The following is a 23,492-nucleotide window of genomic DNA, read 5'->3' on the forward strand; positions in this document are numbered from 1 at the left end:
TAGAAGAACCACTGTTGAGTCCATTAAGAACAAAAAAAGAACCCTTACATTACCACTTACTATTTACTGTACCAGTACACCAGTACATGCAGTCAGGAGAATGGGTCACCCCCCCCCCCCCCCCCCGTGAGTCTTGGTTCCTCCCAGGGTTTCTTCCTCCAGCTCTGAGGGAGTTTTTCCTTACCACTGTCACCTTTGACCTATGTTTAATGTTTTGTTGATCTTTTGTTTCTAGATTTGTTAAAAATCTTTGTCAATTTTGATTTGATGTATTTTCGATACAGGTAAGTAAAAAAGCGGCTTATCTGGTCAGAATGTGAATGGAATCTATCCTAAATGTATCCAGATGTCATGGCGGATTAGGCCAGACACAGAGGGATGAACACTCACAGAAATGGGTCCAATGCAAGCAGTTTATTAACAAAACTCAAGAGAATACAAACGGGCAAAATAAAACAGACAAAGCAGCGGCTACAGGGCATTGACGTGAACACAACACAAACTTGACAAACAAGAGGGCAAAAATAAAACAGACCTGAGACCGGGGGTTTCACTGGGGGACCAGCTACTTGGCAAGAATGGCTAGGCCAACCAAACCTGGCAGAGCTGCATGAGCGTGGGTCGCCTAGCTGGAACGAGAGTTGTGGGTATATCTTGGCTGAGAGCAAGTGAGCCTCGCTGAGTCCTTGAATGGCCGGGTGGCCTGCTCGCGAACGAGGACATAGATCAGAAGCTGGCCTTAACACACCGTGGGCAGTAACGGGAACCTCTCAGGCTACCTCAAGGTTCCAAGCATGCAATTCTCGGCCTCGGACTAAGCGCTGAGGCTCCCCCAGTACCCCCAGATCCTAGGTGAAACACATGAACATGAAACGAGACACTGAATCGACACAATGAACCAAACATGAAAACAAACGAGGCAAAAGTCGGAATCGGCCCGGGGAAGGGCGTGATACCGAGGGGCTGACACCAGATACATTTCAGATGTGAATCAGTTGTTAATGCAAAGTATAAACAAACTCACAGTGTCATTAATCGTATACACACGTCTACTTGAGATTAGGCCTATAGTTTGTAGGACACTTAATGATGGATATAAACTTCAGTTACTGCTTAGTTAGGTTTGGCCGCTCGCTCCCGCACAAGCATTAAAGCACATTATCACGACATGATTATAACGACACTGGAGTTCATTTAAAGGTGTGGGGTGAGAGAGCTGCCCAGAATGTGTGGACGTGTTACAATCATCTATTTTTGTTACATTTATCTGAGGCAGGGGGCGGGTCTAAGATTGTAAATGTCAGTCACTGTCTGACATGCAGTGATTCCAGCCTTCCTGAGCAGAAAACTTCTCCCCTTCGCTGCTGGGTAAAGTTACAGTGTGGGATACTAATATAAACCAGATCAGTCGCTCAGAATGTAAACTCGGCAACATGTAGAGCAGATGTTTTGCAAAGGGTTTTGTTCATTGTAAAAGAGCCGTTTTGGTTTGGTTCTAAAAGGACTTTGTGTGTGTGTGTGTGTGTGTGTGTGCGTGTGTGAGTGTGTGTGTTGTGAGAAAACCATAAAACCATTCTGATTGCAAGAGTTTGCATGTGGACTAAGTGAGCTGTTCATTCTTAAAATTCTTTTTTCAGCCTCATCATTTTTATTCTAATTTTGTCTTTGGCTCTCTCTGTCTCTCTCTCTGTCTCTCTCTCTTTCATTCTCTCTCATCCTCTCATTCTTCATTCTTTCTCTCTCTCTCTCTCTCTCTCTCTCTCTCTCTCTCTCTCTCTCTCTCTCTCTCTCTCTCTCGCTCTGTCTTTCTGTCTCTCTCTCTCTGTCTGTAGCTATCCGTGGTTTCTCCCCGCAGCACAAGATCAGCAGTTTTGAGGAGGCAAAGGGTCTGGACCGGATTAACGAGCGGATGCCCCCTCGCCGTGACGTGGTCAACAGTGTGGGCCTGTCCATGGGCCGCATGAACATGGCCGAGTCCAACGGCACCGACGACAACAGCAATATCCAGTGACTCCTCTTCTCTCTGCATCCTCCTCCCCATCCTCCTCTTCATTCTGTTCCTCTGTCTTCATTTCCACTCTCCCTCACTCCATATTCCCTCTAAAGCAGACACCCCCCCCCCCCCCCCCCTCCATCCGCACTGCCGCTCCTTCTCTCTTTCTCTCCGCAGTAGACAGACAGCTGTGGTGCACAGAGTGGTCCTGAAAGCCCACTGGACAGCCACTTTCACAAGCATTTCACAATGCAAATTTACAGCTAGAAGAAGGAGCATGTCTTAATTCAGTGGGCTTCGAAAGATGGTCTTTTCTTGTATGTGTGTGTGTGTGCGCATGTCTGTAAGTGTGTGTTTTTATGGGCGAGAGAGCTGGAGAAAGAGAGAGAGTGAGTGCGTGTGGGTTGCATAATGACATATTAACTGCAAACTGATAATAGGATGGCGGTGCGCTTTTCTCTCCGATGAATAGGGCTGTTTGTGTGTGTGTGTGTGTGTGTGTGTGTGTGTGTGTGTTTGCGTGTGGGTGGGTGAGTTGTGTAATTACTTGGTAAGGAAGTAGGTTTTATCACTAAAGGACAATTCCTCTTTCTTTTTCTGCCTGCCACTGCAGTTCATGCTGAATATAGAGCCTCAGTGCTATGTTCATTTAATGTCAGAGGAGTGTGAGTATCATATGAGTGTGTGTGTGTGTGAGTGAGTGTATATGAGTGTGTGTGTGTGTGTATATATAAATATACTGTAACTTATGAGCATTTACTTTCACAATCTCTAGCTCTTCTACCATGTTTTGCTACTAGTATTTAACAGATTAGTCTCAAGTACTCTTCACTTAATACGGGGTGACTTTGGCAAAAAGACTTTTCAGATGTATTCGCAATGCAGTCTTTGAGCCCCCCTCCACCTCTGGTTAAAAGCCCCCCTTAAGCCCATGTTCAGTCGTCTGCTGTACTGCGATGTTCTCTGCTGTCGTTTCGTCTCACTGGGACTTTGCTGCGGCCTCTTTGCTTTAGGACTCTCCGTACTGCCCACTGGACTATTCGCACCCTCTGAAAAAGAGCACCCGTTCATTCAAACCTGAAGGCGGGCGGGTCGGAGGAGAGTCTTGTTTTGGGTACGGCGGCTTATAAATTCAGAAAATTGTGGGAGTTTTTTTTCAGGTTTTTTTTTTTTTTTTTTTTTGAAATGCTGTGGTTTCTCTATGGAAATGGACTGCAGGTCCTGTCACGTCCGGCTGCAAAAGACTGACCACCAAATCATCCAGCTCCACGCGATACCATCGGGATCTTGTTTTTGTACATAAGCCGCAAATATTTTTAAGGGATGATCATCGTTTGTTCTATTTTTGTTTTTTTTTTCGTATTATTTATTTGTTTCTTGAATTATTTATTCCTTAGTTTATTTGTTTGTTTACTGTTGCTGTACATTTCAATTAAGCTCCTGTAAGGTTTGGAAACTTGTGATTTTATTATTATTAATATTACTCTGATTTTTTTTTCTTTCCTCTCTGTTGATGTACAGAAGTCGTTCAATTGTGTGAATGATCATATACTTGTTTGAAAAGCCATCCAGGGCTGATAAAGCATGACTGCATGGGTAACTCAAAAATGTAAAGCAAATACAGGCACGGCTTACCGTGTCCTCACATTTTTAAGGAGAAGTATATTCCCATCATCATTATTCTCAATAACGATAATCTTCTTATTTATTATGAGCTTTCTGCTGTTTTTTTCCACTCTACCCGATCCTCGTTTGGTCATTGTGGTTTACTTTAAATGAAAAACTGAAGCGTTTCATGAGTTCTTTGTGATTCTATCTCGTAATTTTTCTCTGAACTGAGTTTCGGCATTAATATGACTTCCTGACCTACAGACAGTGTAAGCATGCCCCATGGGACAAATCTCTTTTTTTACTCTTGAATAAAATATGCATGAACCTTTTGCTATGTCTTTGGTCTTTTCACTCGCTGTTAATCAATCACACAATGTATCTGTTTTACTCTAAGAAGCGTTCACAGTACAGCAGCAAAGGACACTTACATGTCAGCTATTTCTTCTAAGTTTAACAAAGTCAGTAAATCTGCTTGACATATTAAACTAGCTTGCTAACTAGCTAACAAACTAGACTACAACCTTACTAGCAGTCTGTTTTCTCTCCACTGACAGCTACAGTTGGTAATAAGCTGGCAGTGCATGACATCCCAGTGCCCATTGTACCTCATGCTAAACCTCCTGGTCAATCCCGAACATTAGAAAAATGGAGCCCAGTTTGCTTCAGTGCCTAAAAGATGCCCATTATGCATTTCCCATGAACCCTTCATGCAAAGGAATCTAAACATAACATAATGATAGAAACTAAATATCCCCTCTGTTTAAAATAGAGTACTGATCATAAGGACCATGAAGTGGCAGTTTTCTAGAGCAGTGTTTCTCAAAATTGTTGACTTGTTAATGAGCTGATCACTGTGAATCAGGTGTGCTGGAAGCAGGGAAGGAATCTGACAAATCACATCAGCCTCTATGGCACAGCCAGGTTTTGATTATAATGTGATAAATCGCCACCTTTGATGGCAAAAACGCTCTACTGAATTTATATGACTGGGTGGTTCTCCTTCATTACCGGAAGCACAGCTGACAAAGCAGCACTTTTCAGTGGTGTTTTAGTGAATAATGAGGGAATCACAGTATGTGAGTGTATTATGAGCAGAGTTTAAACGAGCACTTGTAGCTTAAACAAGCAAGTGTTCTTCTGGTATGACTACAAACTTACGTTGATTCACACAGATTACAGGTGTCTCCATTTTTGGCCGTGTTTTAGAGGCGCTGTATGACTTTGTTGTTAATCAGTGGAGATAATCTAGGTTCCGGGGTGAGCATAAGCCAAAATAGTAATCAAAACAGATATATATATATTTAATATATATCTTATATTTAATTCCTCTGCTAGGACTGAATATCACCATAGGTGATCAGGCTTTCTGTTCTGTTGCTGCTCACTTATAGAATGTCCCTCCTGACCATCTCAGGGCACCTCAGACAATTATTAATAATAATAATAATAAAAAAACAGCAGAAAAGTTGAAGACAAAACAGATGGGCACTTATCTCCTACTCTCCACTAAAGATTTGTGGGTTTGGTAAAGGGTAATAAAACTATCAAGCTAACAGAGCTAAAGTGGCTTGAACAGGATATATTCCAGGTTATTAAAGGGGAGGAACTCTTTCATAGTTTTACAGTGCACTCCCTCAACACAAGACAACAGCAGCCAACACCAAACAGCTATATTTAGACCCAGGGTTATAATGGGAGAGTAAAAAACACAAGAAATTTGAACATTTGCTGGTCATATTATCAGAAATGCCTACCATACAGGTGCACTTGTAAACTAGGTGCTGCACAATTCACTGCCCACCCCCATTAAATGCCTTGCCCACAGCCAGGAGTACCAAGTCAGTCCTGGGATTTAAACCCGCAACCATCTGGTTGCCACTCTATTTCCATCACCACTACCGCACACAACAGTGTACTGAAAAATCCTACATATACGTGTTTACACAGATAATCAGACCCCATAATTTGCTTTTATGTTTGAATGAAGCTGGGTCTGCGTCTTAAAGCATAATGGCTGTAAAGTTAACACAGATGTAAACAGAGATAATTCCTCTGTCTAGACCACCTGGTACTTTTAGAGGAAAAATCTGAATGACAACCAGCTAAAAATAGTCAGCAATCACACAAGTACAGGGTGTACACACATGTACAGTCAAAGTGATTTTACGGTAATTGCCCCTCCCACACAAACACACAACCCGACCTGTCTTTCATTAACCAAAGCTCCAAGCACTCCTATAAACACACAAATGCCAGAGGATCTAACCACCTGGTCTCAAAAGGCATGCTCCCATAACTCAGCAAGTGCCTGAGGATCTGGCCACCTGATCACAGAGGCCATTAAAACCAAATCAGACCAGGAAAAATAAGTGACTACAAAACTACAAAAAAGGGAGAGAACATATGAAATCATGAAATGGCAACGAGTAGATGTTGGATGCTGCTGGAAAATGTTAATGACTAAATGTTAATTTCGCCAGGTCCTCATGCTTTGAGTTGAAAAATATTTTTGGAATTTGAAATGGTCATGAGGGGCTTTCCTGTCTGGAGAAGTTCTGCCGTCCGATGCGTTTAAAGTTAGTTTTCCCGCATTCTATAAAGAGTCACATGAGGAGGTCACTTCTCCTGTCTGGAAAAGAGAAATTGTAGATCATGTGCAGAACCAGCCGCTGTGTTTGAGTTATCAGAGCAGAAATTCACACTAAACAGTTTTAATAGGAATTTAGCAGATCCTGGAAAGTGTGACTTACTAGTGAAAGTGAAACTGAAAAGTTGATTCGGCAAAATGAAAGAAGTGCTTCCTGAGTATATGTATGTGTGTATGTGTGTGTGTATGAGTGAGTGAAGAGCAGAGAGGGTGGGAGCAGGATAGAGTCTGACACGCTGAAAAAGAGAAAGGAGGAGAGAGTAAGAGATAGCGAGAAAACAGAGACAAGACAGAAAGAATAAAGAGACAAAGGAAGAGAGTGAGAGAGATAGTGATAAGGTGGAGGCAGAAAAGCAAGAGGTAAAAGAAGTAACAAGGATAAAAACACAAGCTGCTGTAAACGTCTGTTCATTAACCTTATAGACTTCCCAAACAGGCACAACAGCACTCTCAGCCGTTCCGCTGTGATCAGAGGTGAGTTTTAGTCCTCTTTCCATTTCTCCACTACATCTCTGCAGCAAGTTTTCCAGCTTCCAACATGTACATTAGTGTTACATTATATTTTGTAAGTCTTTTTAAGTGCTATTATTTATTTTTTAACTACATACCCAGTTACGTTGCTAGAGTTTGAGGGACACTGGAACAATAGTAGTTGTTTTAGCCTTTGGTTGCTGTGATTATGTACTCTGAGGCTGTTATTTATTTTGCTAGTATCACCCAAGACATATACTAGCTGACTGCAACCTTTATTGTCTTGCAGAGATGTTCACTGTACATAGTGCTAGTACATACATATATACTATATATACAGCTCTAGAGAAACCATCTACAATAGATTTCCCATCACAGAAGAACCACCAGGCAAAGAACCTCTTAAGGCTTCATGTGGGTCTTTATTGATTCTTTGATGAGATCCATTAAGAAGTCCATTTTGGACAATGCATTACACAACACCACAACAGAGGATTGGTACAGTGGTGTTAGTATAGACAGAAATACAGCAGCACTAAAGTCAGAGGGTTCTGTTTCTTCCCAAGCAGACACTCAGGTGTGGCCACAAGGGAAGTGTGAGCTTAGCTTCACAGCCACCTGCAATATGACTCTATACAGAACAGCCCAGTGTTTTTTTTTAAAGATGCTCATTTTCTGGCTTGTTTATTCAAAGCTGAAGTATCAAGGTAGATTGGTCAACAGTATCCATGACCTGGAGATAACTCGAACTCGAATACAATGTATCATTGGTTCATCAAAAAGTCAAATATTGAGCCCTCGTTGAGACTAAACCTGCTAAACTAAGCCTGCTAAACATGGGTGACTGAGTGAATGAGTGAGTGAGTGAGTGAAAGACAGTGTCTGTTATGCCATTATGAAGACTTCAGTAACATGAGATCTTGATAAAACAAATAATAATAAACTTATCATAGCTAAATGAGTGTAAATCGAATTTATTTCTATTGCAAGAGCCATCAATTGCAAGATTTTGTAGGGAACCAAAAGTAATTCTTTTACAAAAGATGTTCTTCAAGTGAAGACTGGGTTCAATACAGAGGTTAAAATGCATGGTCTTTGCCTGGTTAAATGGTTCTTTCTTCTGAAATTACAACATTTATGTAGCTTCAAGAGGGTTCTGCTAACATTATCAACTCAGAGAACTCCTTTGCAGTACTATTAGCTAAGAGTTTATGGCATCACATTAAGAATCCTTTTGGCAGCTTTATGTTTTGAAATTTTGGTCAAATCTGTCCAATTCTGGTATTTCTTTATGTGATTTTCTGCTGATCCTGAGATGATTCCGGCCTCATTGTCCACCTCTAAAATAAGAGCCATTGTAATTTTATCCTTGCTGGTTGAATTTGGATTTAGAAGGACAGTTTGGTTGGAGAAAAGTAGTATAATGTGGTTGATTCCCCATGTGTAGCATTGTGGGTAAGTATAGACTGTTTTAGCATCTGCTGTTAATGTAGCGATTAGAGTCAACATTGAGCAGATGGCACTGAGTCAGCTGAGTCTGCATTAATGGTGCCAGTGGGGCTAGGTATTGCTTTAACCAATGGGGAGGCTTGTTGTTGAGGCTTGTTTTGGATTTATAGTTGTTGCTGTAGTGTATAGAGTCCACATGGAATAGGTGGCACTGATGGACTAGGTACCACCTTAGTCATCAGGGAGGCCTATGTGGTTCTATGGTAATGAGCTTGGAGGGGGGTGGGTCTGGGACTCCAGACTTTTCTGTTGAGCCTTCTGCAGGTTGGCCTTAATTCAGCTAAACACTGATGAAGTGAGTTGCCTACCTGATAACCCCTATGAAGAGCTTGTGAGGTAGTATGTGTCTAGGGATGTTAGAATATATGCTAAAGGAATGGGCTGGGACCTACAGTACTCTTCACCTAAGTACATTATTTTAAACATTTATCTCATTTATCTTTTTGCTGCTAAAAACATAAATACCATAAAACATAACAAGACCTTCTCATATTGAAGGTCATATTCATATCATATTCTCCTGGAGGCCCCCAGCCAGCACGTGAATGTGTTCAGTTCCATCACCAGCTCACCTGATTTACCATCATTAAGCCCTGATTTACCAAACCAGGTGTTGGATGACAACTTTAAATAACACTAGACTCCCGAGAGGAGAACTTTGGAGGTGATTTAATTAACACAGTCATATAAAACCACTACGTTTTTATGTATATATTAATGTTAGTAGTATTATGTGACCTAATTTGCCCCTCTTTAGGTCATTGTGATATTTGAGGGTATTTGTTGATTGCAGTTATATCTTGTTTCAGCGTTCTGTTATTAGTTTCATATATCATATGTTCATACATTTCATTATCTGTTGTAATTCCAGTTAAGCATTTATCATTTCCCAGTTCAAATTCAGACGGCATGACTATGTGTGTCCCAATACTTTTGTTCAAATTATGATCGTAGTCATCTCATGTTGCTGTCTCACAATGCACTGTTTGTTCTTGTGTAATTTGAGCTAGCTGACAACTTATCTTCAAGGTCTCTGATTCTTGTAAATCACGCCTGTTTTGCTCAGGTATATGATACAATCTGCCACGTTAAGCAATATCTGAGCAGAGGACATACCTGCAGAACAGGTTATGTGCTGCACCGCTGCATGAGGCCTCAGGTCAATCATCCTTGCTGTAGATAATGCCAAAGCAAATAAAGAATGTGATCACCACTAGGTAGATGCTTTTAAAGGATTGCATTGGAGAGAGAACATAATTTTTATTCAGGGCACTGCTGTAGCACAATGTGAACACATTAAAAACCAAATCTAATGCAAAATATAAAGGATGAAGTGAAACCAAAAGCTAAAAGCCTACTTTCATTGTGTTGTAAGAGTTACATGAGGTTACTAGCTGAGGGAATGTTGCTATTCTAAAATTCAGCCTTACGCCTGAAGAGATTTTTGTTCTTTTCTTTTTGCTGAGACCTGCTTGCAAATGTGTGATTCTATGTACCAAACACAGATGTACTTTATTTCAGGCTGCTGTTATTACTGTGCCTTTCAGAACTATATATTGTATTGCTCCTTATTCAAATGACACTCCAGCTCAAAGCAGGCCTTATAATGTGCTGTGCAGGAGCTAAACTGCTGTAGGTTAAGTTGGGGAATATCAGCCATCACATTAAAAACACTTGCCTAAAATTATGTAGGTGCCCCTCGAGCTGCCAGAAGAGCTCTGACCCATCGAGTCATGTTCCCCACAAGATCTCTGAAGGCGTCCTATGGTATCTAGCACCACAATGTTAGCAGCAGATTCTCAGCAAAGTGAACTTAAGTGTGGTACGTTGTTAGGTGGGGCCTCCATTGATCACATCAATGAGCCCATGACACTGTTGCCAGCTCACCAATTGTCCTTTCTTGGACCACTTTTGGTAGGTACTGACCACTGCATACCAGACTGCTTTGAGTCAGAGTAGCTCAGATTCTTACGCTTGACCATTTTTCCTGCCTTTTAACAGCTTCAAGAACCTTGAAGAACTGACTGTTCCCTTGCTGCCTTCTAGTGCCATCTTAGTTATGTGTGTATAATTTAGACACACTCAAACACTCATATAGTACACAGTCAGTTGAACGCTTGGCAAACTATTAACCCTGCATTATATAATTAATAATAGATTTGAATAGAAAATACTTTGCAAGATACAGTTGGCCACAACCGTCAAGATTGGAGTCCTCCTGGTTATTACAATCATGCAGGGTTTTAAAAAAAAACCTTTTAGTGTTTAAATATGGTTCTGTTGTTTTTATGGTCAAGAAAAAAAATATATATACAAAAAATATATATATATTAAAATCCACACAAAAAATAATACAGTACCATTACATAACCCCTACATTCTGAGACCAAGCAAGACTTGAACAACAAATAAATATCAAATAAAAATATATAATAATAAAAAATCTATAAATTGAATCTATATCACGGCTTTCTAGGTCTCAAGAGGACGTTGGTGGAAAACTATTTTGTAAATGGTTCTTTATAAAACCTCAAAACCCTTTTCAGTGCAATATATACAGTTTTTTTTTTTTGCTTGCAGTGTTTAAATGTTTTAAGTCATTTGGTTTTGCATTATTTAGGCAAGTGATTAGCACAATGCTAATTGGTGTTTAAAAGCCTCTATTACTAATTAGCCTTGTAGCTCCTAAAGATGAAAGCTTTACACGCCAGGCAGGTCTTGACAGGTGGACAGTATTTTGTGAAAGGGGAAAATTGTGTACATGCTCCTTGGTGTTTATAATCTGTTAACTGAGAAATGTGTAATGTGTGCAGACAGAGGTGCTGATGGGAGAGGAGCATGTGGTTCCGCGGCCTCGGGGGTGGGCTCCGGCCGCATGTGCAGTGGGGTTGGGTCTCATAGCACTGGTGTTGGTCAGCCTGCTGGACCCCAACTTCATCAAAGGAGCGTGTGAACTTGCTGCACTCTCTCTGAGCCTGGGTGCGCTGCTGCACAGCCTGTGTCTGCTCACAGAGGAGTTGCTGTTCCATTCGCAACAAAGGTGAGACAGCCTGTGTGTGTGTATGTGTGTTTGTTGAATTTTTAGTCATTCTGGTTTTGTAGGATCCTACTGCTAGTGTCTGTTTGGTATGCAGCATGCTGATAATTCCTTTTAGAGTGGTATTTGTTAGCAGTGCAAGAGAAAATCAGTACACTTATTACTATTGTGATTCTCAGAAACACAGTATAGGTTTTTGATGAATAGTTCAAGATTGTAATGATTGGTGGTTATGTTTAAACCCTGACAGCTAGATCAGATTTTTTTTTACAATCAGATTTTATGCATATGATTTATTTTTTTAAAAATCACCCACATCGCCTTGCTTGCAGTATCTCAATGTAATGGGCTATATTGAATCGTAACCCCTGTATTGCCACACATATTGTATTACCAGATTCCTGTTAATACGCAGCCCTAGTATTTCTTTTTGTATTATTAAGTGTATCTCATTTGTATTTATTTTATTATATCATATAAGGCCTACACTTCTACAGTATGATAACTAGATCTAAATAGTTCTCACTTTTCCATGGATTATCTGAAACCTGCTGTCATGGCGTGTGCGGCTAGACAAGATGGGATGAACACTCGCAGGTTTTATTTAAACATAAAGGTCTTACAAAACAGGGTGCAGAGAAAACAAGGTGCAGCAAACTAATGGTCAAAACTAGAACACAAACAGTAGGTGGCAAACCGAATGGCGACCACAACAAACCTGGGACTGAAGCTGGAGCCGCCAAGGAGCATGAACTGGAAGCAACGTAATGCGCTTGCCTTTGGAACCAGACTAGGAGACAACTTGAACCAGATCAGAACACTAGCCAATAGAAACACGCCACAGACATGTGGAGAATCAATCCACAGCAGTGAGTAGCAGTAGGGAAGCTCCTTAAATGCTCCCAGTCCCAGGTGCAACACATGAACATGAAATGAACACAAATGAACCGGAAATAAGGCGGCGGCCCGGGATCGCCCCGGGGGAGAGGACGATAATGAGGGCCTGACACCTGCGATGTTTTTCAGATTTAACATAATAGGTTTATTAGTTAATCAGTTTATCTGTGACCAAATGGGTTGTATGCTTTATGACCCAGTATTTTGTATGTTATGTTATTTATTATTATTGTTAAATATGTTGATAAAAAAAACTTCTGAATTTATTTTCTGTATTTTCCCTACTCCCAACATCGGTTACTGGGGAGCATTGAAGGTTAAATGCGTAAATGTAATTGTTGAGTGAATAGTTTCAAACATGAACAGCCAAAGAACATTATTAAGAGTTAGCCTAGTTTTATGCTCAGGTTAGAATAATAAACAGTGCTGTTCATGTTGGCTTAGGGTCACCCCAATGGATTTATTAATGGTACACAATAACACGAGTTACATGATGCAGTTGGACAATGAAGAAAGTAGTAAGGTTGTAGCAAAGATAAAAGACGCATTACCACAGACAGATAACACCTATGAATAGCACAACCTGTAGAATATGAAAGGAAAGATCAGAGAGAGTATAGCAGAAGTCAGAAAGAGAGATATAGAGATAGAGAGAGAGACAGGAGTCTGTGTGCAAAGCCCCATGCAATCTACACCCCTGGGATTCGCTCTTTGAGTTTTATTCAGAGATTCTGATATTTATCATGTATCTTTATCGTTTACACAGGACTAGTCTTACCTTATTTATTATTCTCTGTCTGTACTGCGTTGTGTTGTCTGTCCGCACTTGTATTGTGTTGCACTTGTGTTTTGTATGCACTGTGTCTATGTTGCACCATGGTCCTGGAGGAACGTAGTTTCGTTTCACTGTACTCTGTATGTAGTTAAAATGACAATAAAACCCACTTGACTTCACTTGACTTGACCAGCCAGTTAGCCAGAGCAGGAGGGTAGAATACAGCATTTATACGTTTATAATTGCTCCTACAGCAGTGAATATAGACAGCTATTGTATTATTGCAAGTGTGTGTTTCATTTTGGCCTTGTCTAGTTTTGAAGAACCACATGATGGGAGTACTTTTCACTGTCAGAACAAAACCTTGTATCTTTTTTGGCACAATTTAAAACATTATTATTATTATATTAAATGGACCAAAAGAAATGTATCCTGTAATACAATCTGATTACATTTTATAAGAATTTATAAGAATTTATTTGAGAATGTTTTGTGAAGTTCTTGTTTTTTGAGGTTTTGTTCTGACAGTAATGATTTGCACATTCCACTTAATATTGTATTAAAGCAGGTTTGTGTGTGTTTAATGTAAGTGTGTTGCTCTTTGTCAGGTATGGTGGGAGTTTCAAGCGGATACTTCACGCCTGTTTCAGCAAGGCTAATGTAGTTGGGGTGTTTGTGGTGTTTATAGTGCTGCTGCTGGGAGGTTTCACTTACACACCTCAGCAGGGGACTTTCGTGGTCCTAACCAGCACTTTTTACACTCTTTTCAAGACCCTTGGACTACTGGTAATGACTGCCATCTTTCAAACACTCATTCTAGTCAATTAATGTTATTCCTGAGGTCTAAGATGCAAGTCAGTTAAATCAGTAGCTGTAATGTGGTTATAAGACATTACAATACTGTAATCACTTACTTTATTATTTCTTTGTTGTAACAATGTCTCTTGGCAATAAATCTTATACCGTTGTAAAGCCTGTTAATTTCCATTTTAAATGGTGCCACATTTGTAAGGAACGTGCATTTGTGGGATGAGCAGCAGGGAGAGTATGTGTGTTGCTCCCATGAAAAAATTGCCAAATCTTCTCTGCCATTGCCAAACAGCTTATTCTGCTGTTGTTATTGACACTTGTTGCCACCAGGTGCCTGATTACATTATGTTCAGCAATGAATCCAAATCCTGCCTATGGCAGTTGGATCGTAGGGTCAAAGTGTGGGGAAGACGTGGAGAATGCTATGCTGATTGCTGCACTGATGGAGTAATATCTTTTGGTGGAGGCAGTGTGATGGTGTGGGGTGGCATCTCCCTCACTGGAAAACCTAGGCTTGTCATCATTGGAGGAAATCTCAGTGCAGAGAGATATTGAGATAAAATTCTGCAATCAGTGGCAATCCTGTATCTTCACAGTCTGGGACCGAACTCTGTCCTCCTAGATGACAATGCTTACTATCCAGAATTTGGGAGTGGGGAGAATGGAATGGCCTGCCAGCTCCATTAACACTTGTGGGATCGGCTTGGGCCTGCTGTTCCTGCCAGTGTGACCAACACCACCACTTTGGCTGACTTTCAACAAATGCTGGTAGAAGAATGGGATGCCATCCCACAGCAGTGTGTGACCAGGCAGTGTGTGACCAGCATTAGGAGAAGGTGCCAGGCTGTTGTGGCTGTGTATAGTTCTACCACATGCTACTGAGACTATTTGTTAAATGAATAAATTGTTAAATTGCCAATATCTAATGTATGTCTTCTTTCTTTAAACTTCTATCATCCACTCCACCAAACACCAAACCAGTCAATGGCAGAATGAGCTGTTTGGCATTGGCAAAAAGGACTTGGTAAAGTTTTCATGGGTGCAACCCACATACTTAGCTCTTCTGCTCATCCCACAACTGCATTTTTCTTACAAATGAGGCACAATTTAAAAGGAAAATGAACAGGCTTTCCTGTTTTATAAAATTATATCTCCCAATATTGTTCAAGAGACATATGTTAAATATGTTTAAAAATATGTCAAAACTAATTCTAACTAACATAAACTAAAAGTAATTATGTAAGTAAGTATGTTTCATTGAACATTAGATGGATGAAGCTCCTATAACAACACATCCTTTCCCTGATTTTTTGTAAGCTAAGCTGTTTGTAAAATTGCTAAAGGCTGATGTTGAGGGGATGTGTTGTAAACAGTGCTATTGCACAGTAAAGGTCGGAGCTATAAATGTGAATAGTGATGTGACTCTGTTGCATTATATGGATATAACTGGATAAAACACATATAAACTTATATTATACTATAGAGATGTAAACCTAGTAGTAATAGTAGCAGTATTAAAATGACTGATTCTGGTAATAGTAGTAGTAATAGTGGTAGTAGTAGTAATAGCAATAATAGTAGTTGTAGTAGTGTTAGTAGTAATAGCAGTAATAGTAAGTGTAGTAGTAGTAATGGCAGTAGTAGTAGTAGTAGTAATGGCAGTAGTAGTAGTAGTAGTAATAGCAGTAATAGTAGGTGTAGCAGTAGTAGTAGTAGTAATGACAGTAGTAGTAGTAATAGCAGTAATAGTAGGTGTAGCAGTAGTAGTAGTAGTAATGGCAGTAGTAGTAGTAGTAGTAGTAATAGCAGTAATAGTAAGTGTAGTAGTAGTAGTAATGGCAGTAGTAGTAGTAGTAATAGCAGTAATAGTAAGTGTAGTAGTAGTAGTAATGGCAGTAGTAGTGGTAGTAGTAGTAATAGCAGTAATAGTAAGTGTAGCAGTAGTAGTAGTAGTAGTAATGGCAGTAGTAGTAGTAGTGGTAGTAGTAGTAATAGCAGTAATAGTAAGTGTAGCAGTAGTAGTAGTAGTAGTAGTAGTAATAGCAGTAATAGTAGGTGTAGTAGTAGTAGTAATGGCAGTAGTAGTAGTAGTAGTAGTTGTAATGGCAGTAATAGTAAGTGTAGTAGTAGTAGTAATGGCAGTAGTAGTAGTAGTAGTAATGGCAGTAGTAGTAGTAGTAGTAATGGCAGTAGTAGTAGTAGTAGTAGTAGTAATAGCAGTATGAAATCACTTGTTCGGGTAATAGTAATCATGATAGTAGTATTTATAGTAGTATACGTTCTCACTTTCTTTCTGCTCCTCTTGTCTCTTTCTCTTGTTTCCTTTTTATGCTGTCTTTCTGTCTGTCTGTCTGTCTGTCTCTCTTGCTCTCTTTCTTTCCATAGGGTCCTGCTCCAGTGGAGATTTCGGAGGTGTGTGAGACTAGAAAGATGAATGTGGCTCATGGCCTGGCCTGGTCCTTCTACCTGGGCTATCTGAAACTTGTGCTACCAGGTATATTCCATACACACTTCCACACCCTCCTCAGACAGCCCTGAGAAAAAATTACACTGTGTCACCCATAGGGAGCAGCAACATCACACAACGTCAAAGACACTGATATTTACAGATGGAATTTGGCCTCTGCCTTTAGCCCATCCGTGCAGTGAACACCAAACATACACAGCTAACAGTATGCACACATGCCCAGAGCAGTGGGCAGCCATTGCTGCGTCGCCCAGGGAAGCAGAGAGGGTTAAGGGCCTTGCTCAAGGGCCCAACAGTGGTAGCTTGTTATCAATAGCCTGGTGCGCTAACCACTGCTCTACTTAAATCCCAATTACTTTCTATACAAACATCTACACAACGCTGTTGCTCACAGAACTGACAGCATAAGACTATCGGTAGTGGAGTACAAATAGAGTAGCTGGTGTTGTTATACACTGATCAGCCATAACATTAAAACTGCTAATGAGTGACGTAAATTACATTAATGGTCAAGTTGTGTTGGAAGCAGGAAAAATGGTCAACAACAGGGTCAGGGCCTCCCAAAGCTCATTCATGTGATCCATGGTGGCCCCACCTCACAACTTACAGGACTTAATAGATACCCCAGGACACCTTCAGAGGTCTAATGGAGCCTGTGCCTTAATGAGTTAAAGCTGTTTTGGTAGTACAAGAGAGACTGAAATAATATTAGGCTAGCAAACTCAAAATTCAAAGGATCCAGAGGCAATCTGGAGAAAGTGGGAGACTAATGCATTTTCTCATATTAGGACCCTTTTATTATGTGTATTTAATTGTGGAGCTAAATCAAGAACTGAAATATGTCTGCAGAGCTGGAGGAGCAGGTGAGAAAGCACTTCAGTGAGACCAGAGAAATGCTGAGCTCCGTCCGGCTCCACATCCTGCTGCCTCTGAGTGCAGCAGCCACAGCCAGGCTGGAGGAGGTGGACCACAACGTGTGCTACCACAAGAACCTGCCTGAGCTGCAGCTGGACCGGGCTGGGATCAGGAAGAGAGTCTACAAACATAGCATCTACAAAATCACAGACCAGAACAAAGAGGTAAAAAATAAAGGCTAGCACAAAGTGCCTTTAAACAGGGGTACTCGGCTCTAGTCCTGGTAAAGTTGCTTTGTTACTACCGCATCCTGGAGTTGGATCCATAGAAATGAAACTTATTCTTAAGTTATATTAGGTCAGTCGGGTTAAAATGACCAACTTGTGAGTTTCTAACTATGTGCACCCTATGCATGATCTTTGTGTGAACACAGCATCATAAGACTGTGTCAGAAATGCTAGTGTCAACTAGAGAAACAGCAACACCTTGTGGGTTAAGCGTGAACTGATTCTCTGGCCTTTGAATGGTCTCACCGTTCACTCACTCACTCACTCAATTCAGTTCAGTTCAGTTCAATTCAGTTTAACATAGCTCACCTCAGCTCAGCTCAGCTCAACCCAGTATGATTTACAGTCCATATTAAGTGACAGTGAAGCCTTGTTGTTTTTTCAATTAGACAGTGTGGTTGGTGTGGCGCAACAGATAACACCACTACCTGCCAGTAATGCTGCGCTACACCAATAACAGTCCTTGGGCAGGACTCCTAACACTACATTGGCTCACCTCTGTAATATGAGAGCCCTTTGTAAGTCGCTCTGGATAAGAGCGTCAGCTAAATGCCATTAATGTAAATGTTTAAGTTTCAGTTTCAAGTAAGAGCAAGAGCCTACTGAGAAACGGAGTTAAAGTAATGCCAACATGAATCATTATACTATCTAAACCTCAACTGTATGCAAACACAAAGCCTCAATTTTATTATTGCAGTAGTAATTTAACAATGCATGGTAAGGGCTACATGAAGTACAGTCATGGGTAAAAGAAAGTACAGCCTTTTTTATTCTATGGTTTTACATGTCAGGACAGAAAAAAATATAATTAGGCAAATACAACCCCAGTCGAGGTCTGGTCTATTTTCTGCCATTGGAAGAAACGAAACAGGTATACTTTCAGGTGTGTACACAGGTATACAAAGGTGGGTTTGGTCTTGAGAAACTGTTGCTTTGTGTCACCCATAGGGGGCAAGCAACAGCACACACTTTAAAATCAGTCAAAATTCTTTTAATGGCAAATAACACCAATCAGCCATTATATTAGTACCAGGTGAAGTAAAAAAGAACAGTGATTATTGTTATCTACAGTGGCATCTTTCAAGGGGTTGGATGTGCTTGGCAGCAAGTGAACAGTCAGCTGATGTGTTAAAAGCAGGAAAAACGGGCCACTTTGACAAGAACCAAACTTTTATGACTAGACGACTGAGTCAGAACATCTCCATAACAGTTAAAGGCTGTTCTTGTGGGGTGTTCCTGGTATGCAGTGGTCACTTCAGGCTCATTGATGTGATGCTTGGAGGTCCTACCTCACAACCTACAGAACTTAAAGGATCTGCTACTAATGTCTTGGTGGCAAATAACAAAGGACGCCTACAGCAGTCTCGTGGGGTCCATGCCTCTATTGGTCAGATCTGTTGTCGTGGCACAAGGGGGACCTTCTCATTTTGGGGTAGGTGGTGCTAATGTTATGACTGATCGGTGTATGATGTACAACCGTTCATTGTTTATAGAACTTAGCTTAGTATAATTACTGTAATATTTTCCACTCATAATGGGGAATTGGTCTTGGTGGAAGGACAAAACAGAACATGGAGGACATGTGGACATGACATTGAGATGAAAGCCTCTCTCTCTCTCTTTCTCTCTCTCTCTCTCTCTCTCTTTAAGGATTATTACTGTGTGGTAGAGTATGCCACCCCGCTGCTGACTCTGTATCAGATGTCCCAGGACGGCTTTGCTGGGTTCAGTGCATGGGACAGGAGGCAGCAGGTCTTGCTCTTCTACACCACCCTCTCTCACATTCTGGAGAATTCTCTGGAGTGCCGCAACCGCTACCGCCTCATTCTCCTCGAAGGTGAGCTTTACTGTTACTCTACCTTCTGCAGTGGGAAATAGGATGCACCTATCTCGGCTATAAGGCGAGCCACTTTCTGCAATGTTAAAACACTGCAGTAGAACTGAACTTTTATTGTAAAATTCAATTCACACAGTTTCCTTCTTACCCCAAACGTAGTCAAGACATGTTTGATGTCTGCAGTCCGCATCTTTAGTTTTACACTGGTGTTGTGAGGTGAAGTACTTCAGTTTCTCTGTACTTTTTCCAGCCTTGCTGAAGATCGGGTTGTAATCATTCTTGTGCTGATCTTAATTTAGATGAACAGGCAGCCGCATTACCTCATTACCTGTCCCAGGAGCTTATCAAGACCCTGCAGCAGCAGGAACACGAGATCCCCATGGTTTTGGCCCAGGAACTTCCCTGCCCTGTGGCAGAAAAGGGGCCATTGAGGGCTCCTGTGTACGTCCAGCACAATGGCCTTCAGGAGGAGCCACCCAGCTCCCTGCCCAGCCTGATGATCAGCGGCCCCAGGCCCCTGAGGTCGATTCCCGTGGAGAACACTGACTACACCCATGACTAGAACAACACATACAGCAGAGCATCCCTCTACCAAAACAATTTCTTAGATTGTAGAAATGTGATATGTTCTCTAATTCTGTTGGGCATATTTTGGCATTGTTATTATTATTAATATTGCATGTCTTTTTTTTTATTTCACCCCCAAGATTTCTTTGCTGAAATTTGGAATTGTGATATTCTGTTGTAGTGATATATGTACACACACATACATGCACACTGTATATAGATAATCATGAAAATCATCATCAAAGTACTGTATATACACCAAATCAAAGGTGAATTTATATTCATATTTTTTAGAGACAACAAGGAGGGACCAGTGATTGGTTATGAACTGCTGAATTGGTTATTCAGCAAGTATGACTCTGTATTCTGACTCCAGCTGGGATATGCAAACAGAAGAATTCTGTGTAGATGTATACTGACAATGATGACATTTATAATTAGGTCACATTAACACACACAGGGTCAGGGCAATAAAAACGCAGGGGATAATTTAAGCTAACTGGACAATTGTTGGGCCACCTGGTGGTGCAGCGGGTAGTGTTTGTGCCACACAGCTCCAGTGGGCCTGGGGTTTTGGGTCCTAGGTGTAAGCAAATTGGACTGGTGCCCAGTCTAGTAGGTATTCCTGCCTTGTGCCTAATCAGTCTGGATAGGCCTTGGACCCGCCATGACCCTGACTGGGCAGAAGCAGATAAGATGAATGGGTAGATGTTTAAGAGATTGGGATTGGGACACTTAAGAGATTGGGACATTTAGGAGATTAGGTATTCTACTGCACACACACTGTCCATTAACATCCTAAAACATTAGGGGCTTCTTTGAGCGATGCCAAAGAAGAAGCATTTTTGGATCCATAAAGAAGTGTTTTTGTGAATGTTTTTGTGAACCTTTAAATTGGTAAATAACCTTTTGTAGCCCCTCTATTTTGAGGAGTGTATATGTGGAACTTCTAAAACCATGACCACTAAAGGAAATGACTTGAGCAAACTGGTCAGTCCAAACAGTCTCAATCTCATGAAAAGACGCAGGAAGTGAGACACGGGAAGTGAGGAAATAAGGTGAAGAGACATAGCCTGCATGTGTGTGGCATGAGAGATGACACCACAGGCTGTGTGAGGAGGATGCGTGTGTTTAAGCAGTGGGAGGCTGTTACACTTACGGTAGAGGACGTCATTGTATGAGTGCAATCTCTACACACCACAGTGAAGTCCAGTAGCCAGTGAGTCACCAGTGAATCTCGCTTATCTACTACACACACTGTTCTATTCAGCGTCATTCACTGGAACAGACTGGCTTTAACACAACAGGGGAATTCAGACAACAAGAACTGTGATAGGGCTACAGAGCCCCGGACTGGAAGTCAAAGCAGGTGTGGATAATGAGATGTATACGCACAGTCAGTCTGCGGACTCTGAAAACGAAAGATTTAAGAGTCTTAGGAGTAAAAAATTTAATTGGTGTAGAACTGAAGAAGTTTAAAAGATTATTGACAGTAAAATGTTGTATTTTACAAAATTATAGGTTCTTTATTAAACCAAAAGTGGTTAATCTGTGGCACTGCTCCAAAGAACCTTTTTGGCACCTTTTTTTTAACAGTGTAGTTTTCTTCTTAATTACTCTGTACTTCACAGTTTTTACATATTTTTTATTATATTTGTTTATTATATTTGTACACACTTTTTAATTCATAGAATAAAGGGTAACCTTTTAAGGACAAGTAGTTGTGTGCATCTTACAGCGTAGCCTTGGTATGTCTGTTCATAAAGTCTTCTCTGGACAGTCATTGATAAACTCACACTGGCCTTCTGAAGGGTGTTTTTGACCTGTTTGGACAGGTGTAAGTTGAGAATTCTTCTGTCATCAGCTGTGGAGGTCTTTCTTTGCCTACCAGTCATTTTATGGTTACTAAGCTCAACAGTTCTCCTTTAATTCTTACTAAAGCTTCAATGTTCTGCTTTTTATAGGCCTAAGGATTGCAGATCAATACTTTGATCCATTAGGACTGGTTTCATTAAAACTCCCACATAAACTCTGTAATTGGTTAAGACACTCACATTTGAAACACAAAAATATATAACACAATGTTTAATAAAATAACAGTATTAAACATATATATATATATATATATATATATATATATATATATATATATATATATATATATATATTTTTTTTTTTTTTTTTTTTTAATCAAGATTCTGCACTATTTCTAGGTCACTATTTAAATTTAAGCAAATGTGCCACAGACTGTGCAAACCATGTTAGTTGATAACTGTATCTGGCCTTTGTACAGAAAGGTCAAATATGATCTGAATTTTATCTCTTGCACTGAAGCGCGTGCTCAGATGACTCTCGTGTAGATCTGATCTGATCATCTGAGCTTTCACACAAACTTGTGGTCTGTGCACCAAATACTAATTTAAAAAAAAAAAAAAAATAAATAAATTTTAATTAAAATGTTACACAGATAATATCATGTGTAATGTGACATTTATTTTTGTATTAATTAAGAAATGACAAAATAGATAATTTTCACTGGTGCTTCACTGTATGGTGGTAACAGTGGATGGTTACAGTAGCAAGATTAGTTTTTTATTTTCCACTGTAAAGATTTACATGGCAGACAAAACAACCATACATCCACGTATCTCAGTCTGATGCCTTATACTGCCTTATACACTGGACATTCTGTGATAAATGTGATAAATTATTGTGTGTTGAATACTGGATACTGGACTGAAATTGTTACTTATTAATCTAGTTTGAACATTATGCTGTTCATATTTGATTGATGTTTTTTTATTTGTTTGTTTTTTGTTGCAGATGTGAGTAGAGTAGCCTAAACTGACAATTAGGTAAAAACACTCAAGTCAAAATATACTACTGTGCATAGCAGTACAGTACAGTATAGCTACTGCACTGTATAAGCCAAAATGCAACTTGCGCAGAGAAACATGATGGGGTCACATCAGAAACTATCAGTGTGATAATTAAATATTTAATTACATTTATAATTATTACTATTATTGTTGGAATAATAATAGTAATAGTGATACATAACTGAACAAATACACAAATATGATGATGAAAAACAAATTTTGTGTTTTTTATATTTTGATTTTTTTAAACCTGCTGCAATAAATGTCACATATGCAACGTGTTGTTTAAGACATATATATATATATATATATATATATATATATATATATATATATATATATATATATATATATATATATATAATTGATCAGAAGGTCAAATAAATACTTAAAGAATGTAAGGGTTTTAAAAGTATAATTACTAAAGTAGTTACAAATTAAAAAAAAAAGAATGTCAGAATGTTACTTAACTACAAGGAGGTGTACACTTTAATTTTTCATGACCTGGAGTGAATACAGAGAGAGTGGGAAAAACAGATAGACAGGCCCCAGCAAGTCAGTGATGATCACACAGGATTCCCTAATACATTTTCCAAGTATATCAGGTTCTCTTTAAATGGAGTTGAAAGGAAACTGCGTGGCATGCACACAAAATAAAAGCAAAAGCATGTGAACACCTTTTCTAAAATGAGTCAAATATATCCACAGCAGTTTCCTGGAAGAGTTCCTCCCTTTGGTTGCCTATAATAACAACAAGGTGAGATTATAGTTTATGGTCCAAAACAGTGAATAGGTTCACACTTCTCAAGGAACCTACATTGTCAATTATTCAGAACCGTAAAAGGTGGTG

The 23,492-nt window shown here is 40.0% G+C and overlaps 2 protein-coding genes across 4 annotated transcripts in view; both read left to right on the forward strand.

Moving 5' to 3' along the window:
- ppp3cb (protein phosphatase 3, catalytic subunit, beta isozyme) overlaps positions 1-3,933 on the forward strand; it is an 82,180-nt gene extending 78,247 nt beyond the window's left edge. For all 3 annotated transcript variants that reach the window (XM_072668214.1, XM_072668194.1, XM_072668205.1), the window contains one exon: positions 1,833-3,933. In XM_072668214.1, coding sequence (XP_072524315.1) covers positions 1,833-2,011 — 179 coding nt within the window. In that variant the 3' untranslated portion in view covers positions 2,012-3,933. The remainder of the gene's footprint in view (positions 1-1,832) is intronic.
- Positions 3,934-6,671: 2,738 nt separating this feature from the next.
- On the forward strand, positions 6,672-21,323 carry sting1 (stimulator of interferon response cGAMP interactor 1). Its single transcript, XM_072673561.1, has 7 exons — positions 6,672-6,725; positions 11,045-11,271; positions 13,549-13,726; positions 16,136-16,244; positions 17,067-17,296; positions 19,010-19,196; positions 19,496-21,323. The coding sequence occupies exons 2-7, from the start codon at positions 11,057-11,059 to the stop codon at positions 19,756-19,758; spliced, it is 1,182 nt and encodes a 393-aa protein (XP_072529662.1). The 5' UTR covers positions 6,672-6,725; positions 11,045-11,056; the 3' UTR covers positions 19,759-21,323.
- Positions 21,324-23,492: the final 2,169 nt, after the last annotated feature.

The sequence above is a fragment of the Salminus brasiliensis genome, chromosome 2 (assembly GCF_030463535.1).
Source record: "Salminus brasiliensis chromosome 2, fSalBra1.hap2, whole genome shotgun sequence".
NCBI lineage: Eukaryota > Metazoa > Chordata > Actinopteri > Characiformes > Bryconidae > Salminus > Salminus brasiliensis.

Excerpts from the sequence above, each read along its gene's own strand:
- sting1 (XM_072673561.1), top strand. The coding sequence starts at position 11,057 with ATGGGAGAGGAGCATGTGGTTCCGCGGCCTCGGGGGTGGGCTCCGGCC. Across the intron at positions 17,297-19,009 it reads TCACAGACCAGAACAAAGAG|GATTATTACTGTGTGGTAGA; the intron begins GTAAAAAATAAA and ends TCTCTCTTTAAG. Across the intron at positions 19,197-19,495 it reads CCGCCTCATTCTCCTCGAAG|ATGAACAGGCAGCCGCATTA; the intron begins GTGAGCTTTACT and ends ATCTTAATTTAG.